Raw genomic sequence first — 14,298 nt, 5'->3', positions numbered from 1 at the left:
AGCAGCCGGCGACCCGGGAGACGGAGGCGACCCAGAGTCGGAGCTCAAGGATGCCGGGACCGTCCCGCCAGGCGCCTCCCCGCGCTCAGGAGGAAGCGACCGGAGGGGCGGCGGACGCACTGCGGACCGCCCCGGCCGTCGGAGCAAGGCTTCGGCCCGGGCGGAACGGCGGCGGGGCTCCTCCCGCCGGTCCCGCTGCCCGCAGCCATGACAGCCCGGCTGCCCGGCCCGAGAAGGCGGGGTCGCCCCGCTGGCTTCCAGGCTGCCGCCGCCGCCGCTGCCCACCCGGCCACGCGGGAGATCGCGCCGACGCCTCACCTTTGTAGCGCTCCAGCACATCCTCGTAGGCCTGCACGAACTCCTTCTCCTGGCTGCGGTTGAGCGGCAGCTGGCCCGGCACGTAGCCGGCCATGGCGCTTCCCGGGTGGACGGGCCGGCAGGCGGCCGATACCCAGTGCGGAGCCCGCGGACAGAGGCAGCAGGAAGACGGGCAGAGGCGGCGGAAGCGGCCCGGCGCTCGGGTCAGCCACTGGAGCCCAACGCGGCGTCTGCGCCTCCCCGCCGGCTTCGCGACCGGCTCGTCTCGGCCTCCCGGCTGTGTGGCTCCACCCGCCGCTGTCAGGAAGGCCCCGGCCGGCCCCCGCTTGGCTGCTCGCCTCGCCCGGCCCGCCCCCCCTCCGACCCGCGATGTGGCGGGGACGCCCGGCGGCCGGCTGGGGAACTGCGGGGCAGACTGCGCCCAGCCCCGCGAGGCCGGCGGCGGTGGAGAAGCGGAGCGGCCGTGGCGGAGTGGAAGGCGACTCCGCGGCAGGCAGAACCCGGGCCGAAGGCGAAGGAAGCCTGGCGGCGGCGGCGGCCCCAACACCGGCGAGGCCTCATTCTGCCCGAAGATGCGTAGAGGTGGGAGAGCGTCGCGGGAGGGGGCAGCGGATGCTACGCCGTGATTTTAGCCGCAGTTTGGGGTGCAAAGCCGCCCTTAGTTCGCACGTCCCTCTATGAACCCAGAAGCCTCCATGGGCGAGCAGGCAGCAAAGGGAAGGCGTCTTTGCATTAGGACGCCACAAAGCAGCTTTCAGCATTATCCTGTTTGGGGACAGAAGCCTCAACTCTAACCTTTGGTTCACAACTACAGTTGACCGGGTTCACACGTGACGCTCTGGGAATCAAATCAAGCACTTCATGACCAAAAAGCGCATATAAAGCCAGTCCCCCCCCCTACACGGTCAGAAGCCCCCCTTCTGTACACAAAGTACTACCTGGTTGGCTAAGATGTTGCCCCGCCTCCTGCCCCACCTTTCCAGTTGCCAAACTGCTCACCCATCCACCCATGGAAGCCTCCCAGATGTTCCCCACTACCCAGTGTTGGCAATGGGGGGCACCAGGCATGGTGCCTTGGATCTTGGCTGGCCTTCATCTGCCGGTATGCCAAATGGAGGAGCAAGATCAGAGTTGCCAGCCAAGAGTTTGGTCCACCAAAAGGATTATGGGCATCAAGTAGTAATAGCATGGCTCATTTTATTCTTTGCTTAGGAAACTTAACTGATGAACTAAGGCAGCTTTCCCAAACCACGATTCAACCATACCATTGTTAGGTAAAATATATAGGCATGAATTCATCATCCAATGACTCTTCGGGTCAAAATCAGCACTCCAAGAATCCAAACATCCACATTTTGCTATAACTGTAAAAGTGGAAAGTGGTAAAAGTGGAAAGAAAAGTGATGCATAGAAATGGGGTCATGTGTTGCAAAGATGTGAAGTTTGTACAAACAAAATAAAATTTATTTTAAAAAAAGAAATGGGGCCATTTCATTTCACCACATGTGAAATTTGTGCCTACATTTTCCCAGATTGTTTTCCCAGACCTTCTTAGCAAGAATAGGTTGGATGCAGAAAAAAATTGTAAGAGGTTGCAACTTGCAAAAATGGAAAGGAGTTTGGGCGGCATCTGGTGGAGAAAATAGAGCAGTAGAAGGATTTTTTTAAAAAAGAAAATCACTCAAAGTTTGATAAATGAGTGTGTATTGCCAAAACAGGAAAGAATTAGGTCAAAGAAATGGGGGGGGGTGTTTCAGATGAAAACAGCTGGGAATTAAAACAGAGTTTAAAAAGTGAAGCTTGTTCAGCCCAGCATTTCCATCCACAAAAGAAAAATATCTGTCTCAATAAAGAAGAATATCTCTAGCAACAAGGCTGACATGGGGGGTCCTGGTTGGTTGTTTTCTTGCATATTTTTCATTGCCCAATCTAGATAACATTTAGCACTGATGTTACCTAGTTTGAGTAATAAAACATCTGCAAAAAATAACCAAACTCAGAGAGCATCAAGAACCCTCAAGAATCTGTTCTTTTTCTCCAGCTGTGACCTGAAACACGCTTAGCCAGTCATAATCCTAGAAACTATTGTCACACAAAACTAAGGAAACCCTGATTAAGATTTTTTTAAAGCTTGCTTTAATTTTTGTGCATTCTCTTGAAAAGTCTTATACAGTAACAGTTAAGAATTTGTTCAAAGCTTTGGCTCTTGTTGAAAAACAATGTTTAACTCTTTCATGGAGGAATTGTATTATGGAAATTCCTTAAATCCATAAAGGTGATCTAATTAAGTACACTGGGGGCACTTTAGCCCCAAATAGGCTGCTCTTGATGAAATCTCAACCAGACACCCCCGCTTTCCCCAAGGAGGCATAAATACCCACATACAGATGATGAAGCTACAGTGGAGTCGAGATGACTGCATAGAGACAGAATAAAGATCCACAGAAACTAAAGCAGGAAAGGAGGGCGGGGGAATCTACTCACAACAGTTCTGGTGGGACAGCTAATGAAAAGGTAGGCAATGAGCCCTTCACAGGAAGCCGTGGGCTACCCAGACAAAGGGGAGGCCCTCTGGCCAGGCCACTCCTGCTGCTGGTCCTCCTTCATTCATCACAGATCCTTCAGAGTGAAAGTCTGGCATTTCTTTCCAAGCCTTAGAATGGCCACACATTCTGAGACCACCTTGGCCTCATCGGCCTTGAGTACCAAAGCATCTTGAGGCAGCTCCATGGTTTCCTAGGATCAATGGGCAGTTTACACCTACCAGTCACTGCTGGCGTTTCTCAGGTTTATAAGAATGACTTGCAATTAAGATCTCAGCTCAGCAATGAGATTGTTATTTCAGTCTTTTGCCCAGCTGAGATTCTGAGAAACCCTTGAATAATGTTCCATGGGGATCGGCCCCTTTCTGAGTGTCTGCTACATTCTGCTTGGGAGGGGGACAGGCAGCATGGAGAGAGAGCACATGCGCGTGCACGCACACGCCAACACATATATATGCACACACTGCCTGTTACCACAGCAACTAGCATAGATTACTCAGGCACCCGTGTTACCCTGGCAACCTGCAAAGCACCTTCTTTTCTCACAATTTCTCTCTGTCAAGCTGGCTCCTTCCATTTTTTATGGTGCCCTCCAGAAGCCCATCATACATGCAGGAGTAAGGATTGATTCTCCTGGCACAAAAGAAGCCCCAGACCCACTGGCGCTCCTGGAGGGAAAGACCAAAGTCTTCCTGTCCCTCTGGGTTAATTATCTCTCCGATAATTAACCCACATTAGGAGAATAAGAGGCTTTTAAAAAGTGGCAGAACCAGAGGCATCTACTTGGGCGCACAGCCAGGGGCATCACAGCCCAAATTCAGCCCCTTACATGCCTCTACGTAATGAGGTCATAACAGAAGGACGATATGGCGAGGCTCCCAAGACTCATCTTGTCATTTTCATGGTCAGAAACATGGCCACAGATGAGATAGCGGCCAAGCTGCCAGGAATTCCAGCTGCGATTTGCAGTGCAAAGCAAACCCTCCCTCAGAACAAAATTTGATTCCAAGGCGAGCGGACCCTGTACACGTGAACTGTTAATTGTTTGTATTAAACCTTAGCTTCATCTTTACAAGAATTCCTTCTGATAACTTACTTGCTAAAGAGACATTCAAAATGGCGCCGAGCGGTTTCGTAACACTGTTCATGCTTTGAACTTTTACGGAGTTTAAAACTTCAAAGGAAAGGAGTGATTTAATACTAAATTAAATTGTAACAGCTGTACAATTGGCCAGTAGAGATTTATTAACTGGTTGAAGACGATCAAAACTTGCCTTTTTAGTCGAAGAGCTTAAAAATCCTCAGCTACAGTTTAGATGGGATGCACCATTTGGCCTAGCACTCATTTTCGAGGGGCAAAGATACCGTCTTAATTCAGTATGGAAAGCTTGAGATTTTTACCATAATACTTTGAAGGCCAGACACCCCGCCCCACCTGGACCTAGAGAAAGAGAACAAGAAGGACAAGATAGCCAGAAAACTACACAATTATCAACAAGGATGGATCATCTTTCTCTCTCAGAAGTACAAGAAGCCATGGAACAAAGACCAAACCGTGTGATTATCAGACGAATGAATCAACAATTAAAAAAACAACAATCACAACAAACACCTGTCACCGGCCAAGATGCTACAGTTACCAGCTTAGAAGCAGTGGGAGGAGCCAGACCCAAGCTTACACTCCAAGAGATTCAGACGGCTCTAAAAAAGCTTCAGGGAACCAAAGATGACAACTAAGTTTCTAACATGGAACGTCAGCGGATTAAACTCTCCACAGAAAAGAAGGAAAATATATCACTATCTTAAACAATTCAAGAACGACATAATTTGTTTGCAAGAATGTGATCAAATTTGATCATATTATGATCAAAAATATCTGATTAATACAAGACTTGGACAACACTTTATAGCTTCTGCTACGGAGAAAAAAAATGGTATAGTTATATACTTAAGAAAGGACATGAAAGCTGAATTAATCGAAGCAGATCCCCACAGGAGATATATTGCTTTAGACCTGGTATTAGAAGGGAAAAGGACATTGCTACTGGGAATATATGCTCCCAATCAACAACAAGATGGATTTTATAGAAAACTTCATGCCAAATTAGTACAGTGGGATTATAGGTCTTGCATACCACTGGGTGACTGGAACGGTGTTATGGACACTAAGAAAGATAAGAAGGCTTCTCGCCCAAATACTCAAATGCGAGCGAAACTACCTAAGTCCTTTTTCGATATGATGGATGATTTCGAACTGAGAGATATCTGGTGAGAAAAAAATGCAGAAGAATATGATTTTACTTTCTTTTCTGATAGACATCAATCCCTTTCCAGAATTGATTTCATATTAATTACCAATGATTTGCTTTCTAGGGTGAAGAAGACAAAGATTTGTGCCAGAGTCTTATCAGATCATAATCCAGTTTGGATGGAGTTGGGAGGGGTGACACAAGCAACAAGGTCTTGGAGATTGAATGAAAATTTATTCAGATATGAGAAATACATTAATGAATGTAAAAAATTGTTAACAGAATACTTTGTTTTTAATATGAATAAGGGCACATCTATGGAAATTGTATGGGATGCAAGTAAAGCGTATATGAGAGGAGCTTTGATAAATTTAAATAGATTATATAGATGTAAACAAGGGGTAAAGCGAACAGAACTGGAAGATGAAATCAGGAAGAAAGAGCAAGAATTAACTTTAAAGCCAGGAGATATAAAGATTAAAGAAGCAATTACCATATTAAAAGAACAATTTAATATGCTGATCTCAGACCAGGTAGCCACTAGTCTGTTATATGCAAAACATAATAATGCAAATAAATCTGGCAGATGGTTAGCATATCAGATTAGGAAAAAGCAAAAATCTCGTAATATAGTTAAACTGCACTATAGAGGGAAAGAAGTGTTTCAACAGGGTGAGATTCAAAAGGTTTTCCGTGAATTTTTTACAGAGCTGTACAAGGGTGACAAAATTAATGGTCTAGATATAGAGAGATACTTGAACAAAGAAAAAATACCCATAGTTAAAGAAGAGCAGAAGCAAAGACTGAATCAACCAATAACTTCGGGGGAAATTTTGCAGGTAATTAAGCAGTTAAAGGCAGGGAAGGCACCTGGTACAGATGGCTTGACAGCAGCTTACTATAAAAATCTACAATTAGAAATGGTAAAACCTCTTAAGGAATTATTTAATAAGATTCAAACGGAAGGTAAGGTACCCCCATCCTGGAAGACAGCTTTTATATCCCTGATACCCAAAGAAGACCAAGATATTACCCAACCAAAAAATTATAGACCTATCTCACTACTTAATGTAGAATATAAAATATTTACTAAAATACTAGCAAATAGGTTAATGTTGGTTATTCAACAATTGCTTCATAATGACCAAACAGGTTTTATTCAAGGGAGACAAATGAAAAGTAACGTAAGATTAATTGTTAAATGCACTAGAATATTTGGGAAAGAATAATCAAATTCCTGCCGCGTTCATATTTTTGGATCCTGAGAGCCTTTGATCAAGTTAATTGGCAATTCCTGTTGAAAACACTGCAAAAAATGCAAATAGGAGAACGTTTCTTACAATCAATTAAAGCAATATATCAACAGCAAATGGCTCAAATTATAGTTAATGGAAGTTTAACAGACCCTTTTCAAATTGAAAAAGGTACAAGACAGGGTTGTCCCTTGTCTCCATTACTGTTTATTATAACTTTGGAAATATTGATGAACCAAATACGGGGCTTGGAGGGCCTAAAGGGAATTAAGATTAGGCAGCAAGAATATAGAGTACGTGCTTTTGCGGATGATTTGGTTATAATATTAAACCAACCGCAGGAATCTAGTATGATCTTAATGAATATGATTAACCAATACGGTCAAGTATCAGGATTTAAAATAAATCTAGGGAAAACAAAAATACTAGCTATAAATATGAATACTAAACAAAAGGAAGAACTAGAAGGAATGATAGGATGTGAAATAGTTAAGAAGGTCAAATATTTAGGAGTTCATATTTCAACCTCAAACGGGAAATTATATAAGTATAATTATGAACCACTTTGGCATAGTATACAGACAGAGATGAAAAAAAGGGACAAGTTACAACTATCTTTGCTGGGAAGAATAGCAGCAATGAAAATGAATATTTTACCTAAATTTTTATTTCTTTTCCAAATGTTACCTATACTTAAAAAAGATGTCAACCTGTCAGAATGGCAGAAGGGTATTAATAAATTTGTATGGGCAGGAAAGAAGCAGAAACTAAAAATAATGCAAGATGTGCGTGAGAGGGGAGGTTTGAAATTACCCAACCTAAAATTATATTATGATGCAGTAGCATTATCTGTAATTAGTGATTGGATTGATTTAACAAATGATAGGATACTTAATATCGAGGGGTATGATCTGGTATATGGCTGGCATCCTTACCTGTTATACAACAAAAAATTGGACAAGAATTTTAAAAGTCATATCTTAAGGAATGCTTTACTGCGGGTTTGGAAAAAATATCAATATAAATTAAATGATAAGATACCCATGTGGGCAATTCCTAGACATGCAATAGAAAATATGAACATAGCACAAAAACAGGATATAATTACTTACAGACAGCTTCTTACCCTAGAAAGGGGTGTATTACAACTAAAATCTTTAGATGTATTAAAAGAGGAAAAGGTAATTCAAACATGGTTCCAGTATGGACAGCTACAGGCTAGGTGGAAAATAGATCAAAAAATTGGTTTCTTGCAAGTCGAGGATAACTTATTTAAACAAATAAGAGATCAAAGTTTAAGGCATATAACGAGAATATACAATGTATTAGTACAGATGGATTCCGAAACAGAATTAGTTAAAGACTGTATGATAAAGTGGGCTCAAAATATTGAAGAACCAATAATGTTGTATACATGGGAAAGAATTTGGGTAAGAAATGTAAAATTTACACAAGCCCAAAACCTGAGAGAAAAATTTTATAAGATATTTTATAGATGGCATTTGGATCCTAAAAAGTTGGCTTTTATGTATCCGAATTTACAACCCAAATGTTGGAGATGTGGTTCTCTTGATGCTACATATTTTCATATATGGTGGACTTGCAAAAAGGTTAAGGCATTTTGGATAAAAATATGGTGGATTATGCAAAATGTTCTTAAAAAAAGGATAAAGTTTACTCCTCAGTTATTTTTGTTAGGTATAATTACTGATTGTACAGCTGTAGAGATTAATTTGATTTTGCACTTAATAACTGCAGCTAGATTGTTGGTGGCGCAATACTGGAAGAAGGAAGACTTGCCTACAATTCAAGAATGGACATTGAAAGTCACAAATTTAGCCGAGATGGCTAAAATATCTGCATAACTTAAGCATCACTCAAATGAGAGATACAAACGAGACTGGAAAAAATGGATTGATTATATACAAAATAAATACGGGACTAAGAAATTCCAGATAGCTTACGATTAAGATCAGGAATGATATAAATTGTTTAAAGTTAGCTTAGCAATGAGGAGCTAAGTTCAATGTAAAGATGTTATCAATTTTCTATTCTTTTTTCCAATATATTTTAGACTTGTTTTTGTTAAAGATTTATACCGTGTATGGGTTCTGGGAAGTCGCGTGAGGGAAGGCTGGGGCAGGAGGGGGGAGGGAGGGATATATATCAGGTTTGATGAGAGGTGTTAGATTTTAATGTAATTTGATTCCACATGTATACTGTCTTCTCTTATTATTATTTTTCTCTTTAAAATTAGGATATGTTAAGTATATTGATATGGAAGCAGAAATACACCAATGAGAGGAAGAGTGGGAAGCAGAAGGGAGAAGAAAGATGGGAAGAGAGGGATAGGAGGGAGGGTAAGGGGGGAAGATGAGGAGGAGGATGATAAGGAGGAGTGGAATGTAGAGAGAGGAGAAGGAGAAAGGAAGGGGAAGTAAATTTATTTATTTATTTATTAGATTTTGTATGCCGCCCCCTCTCAAAGGAGACTCAGGGCGGCTTACAATAAAAGGGAGGGGGGATATAAAAAATAAAATAAAATAAAAGAGAAATGGCTGAGAAAACTGGGAAAGATGGTTCTGTGGTACAAGTACGGGAATCACCCACAACTGCGACTGAAAAAATAGAAGGAGCTGTAGGTGGAATTGAGAAAGAAGAAGGTGCGGTGGGGGACGTAAGCCGTAGAGAAAAACGAGAACCCAGATCTACTAGAACTATAAACCCTGTATACGAAGTATAAACATGGAGGAAAGAAAAATGACTATAACTAACATTAATGGGCTTAATTTGGTAACTAAAAGAAAAAAAAAACATTCTATAAATTAGAGAAGTTGAAACTTGCCATAATTTGTCTACAAGAAGTGCAGATTCAAAAGAGAAATGAACATCTACTAATTCAACAAAAGCTTGGGAAAATGTCTCCAACACTGGCGAACTGCAAGAAAAGAGGAGTGATCTTCTATATTAAAGGCAATATTCCAGCAAAATTAATATACGCAGAGGAAGAGGGAAGAATCTTGAACTGAAGGAGTTAAATGATAACACAATCATGCTGTGAAATAAATTAACAATGATACAATGGAAAACTAATATATCTGTGAATTGAATACTCTAGAACTTTTTGCTTTAAAAAGGATAAGGATAATAATGATTTTATGTATATTCAATAAGAGGACTGGTGATATAATGTATAACGTTAAGAACGTACTACAATGATATCTTGTTATTGATAATAATTCTAACTATTATCAAATAGATAATTAAGACTGTATGGAAAGCATGATTTTTTGGAAAAAATAATACTAATGGTAACTGAATATATAATGTCCAATGAAAGGGAGGTACTAAGTTATACTAGATGGAAAATTTGAGATGGTAAATATCATTTGAGAATATGGATGCTGAAATATCTGTAACCAAACGACATGCTATATGTGATGATGGTTTTTTTCTTTTTTCTTTTTCTTTTTGTGTGTTTTTTTCTTTTGTTTTTATTGTTGTGTGTATCAAATATATAAGTATATACACAATAGAGAGATACAAAGTGTGTGTATGTGGGGAAGTATAGTTAGGACAGGTTAGTAAAAGTAAGGGAATAAGAAATGATACTAATTATGTCTGGGTTGGCAGAAATACCATCCCAAGGAAACATAAACTGAGATTTAAAATAGACACACCAACAACAATAGGGAAAAAAAGGGAGAGAGGAGGAGAGAGTGAAAGGAAGATGGGAGAAAGAAGAAAGAGGTAAGGAGAGGAGGATAGAATGGAGAGAAAGAGGAGGAGGGAGGGTAGAAAGGGGAAGAGGAAGAACAGGAGTAGGAGAAAGGTACGGGAAGAAGGAAGGGAAAGGAGAGGAGGAAGGAGGAAAGTAGAGAAGGGGGGAGGGAGAAAGGGAAAGGAAAGGAGGATGGAAGGGAGAGAAAAGGAAGGAGAAAGAGTAGGAAGGGAAAGAGGAAGAGCAGGAGCAAAGGAGAGGTAAGGGAAGAAGGAAGGGGAAGGAGAGGAGGAAAGAAGAGAGTAGAGAAGGGAGAGAGGGTGAAAAGAAAGAGGTGAGAGGAGGAGGGAAAGGAGGAGGAGAGGGTAGGAAGGGGAAGAGGAAGAGCGGAAGTAGGAGAAAGGTAAGGGAAGAAGGAAGGGAAAGGAGAGGAGGAAGGAGGAAAGTAGAGAAGGGAGGGAGGGAGAAAGGGAAAGGAAAGGAGGATGGAAGGGAGAGAAAAGGAAGGAGAAAGAGTAGGAAGGGAAAGAGGAAGAGCAGGAGCAAAGGAGAGGTAAGGGAAGAAGGAAGGGGAAGGAGAGGAGGAAAGAAGAAAGTAGAGAAGGGAGAGAGGGTGAAAAGAAAGAGGTGAGAGGAGGAGAGAAAGGAGGAGGAGAGAGGGTAGGAAGGGGAAGAGGAAGAGCGGAAGTAGGAGAAAGGTAAGGGAAGAAGGAAGGGAAAGGAGAGGAGGAAGGAGGAAAGTAGAGAAGGGTGGGGAGAGAAAAGAAAGGGAAAATAAGGTGGTGTTACAACAGGAGGAAGGGATGGTAAATAAAGCAACCCAAACAGTATATTATAACCTATCAAATGAAATAATAAATGTATAAGAATGATAAATGTTAAAACACCTGTAACCAAATGACATGCTGTATGTGATGATGGTTTTTTTTTGTCTGTTTGTGTGTGTGTGTTTTTTTTCTTTTTTCTATTTTATTATTGTGTGTATGTGTAGTTTATGTAATAAAAATATTTTTTTTAAATAAAATAAAATAAAATAAAAGAACAGTTTAAAATTACACAACAGTCACAAACCTGAAGTGGGGCTGGACAACTCAACAGCCCCAGGCCTGCCGGAACAGCCAGGTCTTAGTCGCTTTGCAGAAGTCCGGAAGGGTAGGAAGGGTCCGGATCTCAATGGGGAGCTCGTTCCAAAGGGCCGGAGCTGCAACAGAGAAGAACCTCCCCTGGGGTGTCGCCAGCCGACATTGGCTGGCAGATGGAATCCGGAGAAGGCCTAGTCTGTGCGATCTAATCGGTCTTTGGGAGGTAATTGGCAGGAGGCGGTCTCTCAGGTAACCAGGTCCAATGCCATGTAGGGCTTTAAAAGCAACGACTAGCACTTTGAAGCGTGTTCGGAGACCAATGGGAAGCCAGTGCAGCTCGCGGAGGATAGGTGTAATGTGGGTGTACCTAGGTGCACCCACAATCGCTCGCGCGGCTGCATTCTGGACTAAATGAAGTCTTCGAACACTCTTCAAGGGCAGCCCCATGTAGAGCGCGTTACAGTAATCCAGTCTTGAGGTGATGAGGGCGTGAGTGACTATCCGAAGGGCCTCCCCGTCCAGGTAGGATTGCAATTGGTGCACCAGGCGAACCTGGGCAAAGGCCCCCCTGGTCACAGCCGACAAATGATGTTCTAGCGTTAGCTGTGGATCCAGGAGGACTCCCAAATTGCGGGCCCTCTCTGAGGGGCGAATAATTTTACCCCCCAGGCTGAGAGATGGAATGGCTGGACCATCCTTGGGAGGGAGCATCAATAGCCACTCAGTCTTGTCGGGATTGAGTGCAAGCTTGTTCGTTCCCATCCAGACCCTGACAGCCTCCAGGCACTGGCACATCACTTCTACCGCTTCACTGAGTTGGCACGGGGCAGACAGATACAATTGTGTATCGTCCGCATACTGATGGTATTTAATCCCGTGCCGATGTATGATCTCGCCCAGCGGCTTCATGTAGATGTTAAATAGGAGGGGGGACAGGACCGAACCCTGCGGCACCCCATAAGTGAGGGGCCTAGGGGTAAACCTTTGCCCTCCGACCAACACCGACTGCGACCTGTCCGAGAGGTAGGAGGAGAACCACCGAAGAACGGTGCCTCTCACTCCCACCTCCCGCAACCGTCGCAGAAGGATACCATGGTCGATGGTATCGAAGGCTGCTGAGAGGTCAAGGAGCACTAGGATAGAGGAGTGACCCCTATCCCTGGCTCGCCAGAGATCATCGATCAGCGCGACCAAAGCGGTTTCCGTGCTGTAACCAGGCCTGAATCCAGACTGAAAGGAATCCAGGTAATCGGTTTCATCCAAGGACCGCTGGAGTTGAAAGGCCACCACTTTCTCAACAACCTTCCCTACAAAGGGGAGGTTGGAGACTGGACGATAGTTACTCAAAATGGCTGGATCCAGAGAAGGTTTCTTCAGGAGGGGTCTCACCACCGCATCCTTTAGGAGGAGCGGAAAGGATCCCTCCCGGAGAGAGGTGTTAACTATCGTCTGGATCCAGCCACGTGTCACCTCCCTGCTGGCCAAGACCAGCCAGGAGGGGCATGGGTCCAGTATACAAGTGGAGGCACTCACCGCTCCGATGGCCTTGTCCACTTCCTCAGGAGCGACAAGTTGAAACTCACTCCATAAACTCCGCTCAAGACCTTCCCCCAGTACCTCGGCTGGTACCGTGCAATTGGAGTCCAGATCTGTCCGAATCCGAGTGACTTTATCCGTTAGAAACTGAACAAATTCCTCAGCTCTACCTTGTAAAGGGTCATCCACGTCCCTTCCTTTCAAGAGGGAGCGGGTTATTCTAAACAAGGCGGCTGGGCGCGATTCAGCGGATGCAATAAGAGTGGCAAAATGTGCACATTTCGCCGCCCGTATTGCCACGAGATAGGCTCTGATATAGACTCTCATCAGTGCTCAGTCTGACTCAGAGTTACTGGCCCTCCAGTGGCGCTCTAGGCGTCTCTTTTGGTGCTTCATCTCCCAGAGTTCCTCGGTAAACCAAGGAGCCCTCCTGGATCCGCTACCTTGGAGAAGCCGCAACGGCGCAATCCGGTTTAGAGCCCCCGCCGCTGCTGTATTCCAAGCAGCAACTAAGGACTCCACAGGACTGTGGACGAGAGCGTCAGGTATTTCCCCAAGCGCCATCTGAAATCCCATAAGGTCCATCAGGCGCCTGGGGCGGAACCATCTAATCGGTTCCTCCTCCCTACAGTGGGGGATTGGTTTCCGAAAGTCAAGCCTCAGTAGGAAGTGATCAGACCATGACAAGGGCAAGATCTTAATACCCCTCAAATCTAGATCATGTCTCCACTGCTCCGAGAGAAATACGAGATCAAGTGTGTGACCTGCTGAGTGAGTCAAAGCCCGGATTACTTGGGTCAAGTCCATGGCTGTCATGGAGGCCATGAACTCCTGCGCCCCATCAGAGTGTTCACTGAGCGAAGGCAGGTTGAAATCCCCCAGCACCATAAGCCTGGGGAACTCGACCGCCAGCTCAGCTACTGACTCGAGGAGCGAGGGGAGGGCTGTTGCAACGCTGTTTGGATGAAGGTACGTTAACAACAAGCCCACTTGACCCGCAAGGTCCAACTTCACCAACAAGGACTCACACCCAACAAGCTCCGGAGCAGGGATCCTACAAGGAACTAATGACCCTCGGATGATGACGGCCACTCCCCCACCCCTTCTCTGGGGTCGCGGCTGATGGAGAACCTGAAATCCTTCTGGGCACATTTCAGTGACGGGGACTCCTCCCTCCGGGCCCAGCCAGATTTCAGTAATACATGCCAGGTCTGCCCCCTCGTCTAATATTAGGTCCCGGACGAGGGGAACCTTGTGAACCACAGACCTGGCATTTAGCAACAACAGCCTGAGACCAGGGCCCTGACCACTCTCGCCATCTGTCCCTGGAGTGCAACTAACAGGGCCGGAAGGAGGGATCACTGTGACGTAGCGGACCCTCCTTCCCCGGTAATGGCTAGCCCTGAAGTTCCCGTCGTACCTGCCTCTCCCCGTTATGACCGTAATGTTCTGGCCCACTCCCGTACCGAGGGAAAGGAAAGGATGATGGAGGGAAGATAGGAAGTAGGAGAGAGGTAGAAGAAAGAGGTGTATGGAGAGTAGAAGAGCTAATAATGGGTGTTAACTTTTTGGGGGGCGTTGATGATAAGAGGAACT

At 44.5% G+C, this 14,298-nt stretch overlaps 1 protein-coding gene across 7 annotated transcripts in view; it reads right to left on the bottom strand.

Moving 5' to 3' along the window:
- The window catches only part of MACF1 (microtubule actin crosslinking factor 1), a 362,565-nt gene that overhangs the window by 334,240 nt on the left and 14,027 nt on the right, over window positions 1-14,298 (bottom strand). The window contains exon 1 of one of the 7 annotated variants that reach the window (XM_087728274.1): window positions 319-593. The exons of 5 other annotated variants lie outside the window; for them this stretch is intronic. In XM_087728274.1, coding sequence (XP_087584400.1) covers window positions 319-412 — 94 coding nt within the window. In that variant the 5' untranslated portion in view covers window positions 413-593. Of the gene's footprint in view, window positions 1-318; window positions 594-14,298 lie in introns of those variants that run through there. One more of the 7 variants, XM_087728281.1, reaches the window with a different exon arrangement.

The sequence above is a fragment of the Thamnophis sirtalis genome, unplaced genomic scaffold (genome assembly GCF_051295495.1).
Source record: "Thamnophis sirtalis isolate CommonGarterSnake01/CBP01778 unplaced genomic scaffold, rThaSir2_p1.2 scaffold_13, whole genome shotgun sequence".
NCBI classification, from domain to species: Eukaryota; Metazoa; Chordata; class Lepidosauria; order Squamata; family Natricidae; genus Thamnophis; species Thamnophis sirtalis.
Note: the sequence above shows the minus strand (reverse complement) of the source record. Positions and strands in the feature narration are given on the sequence as shown.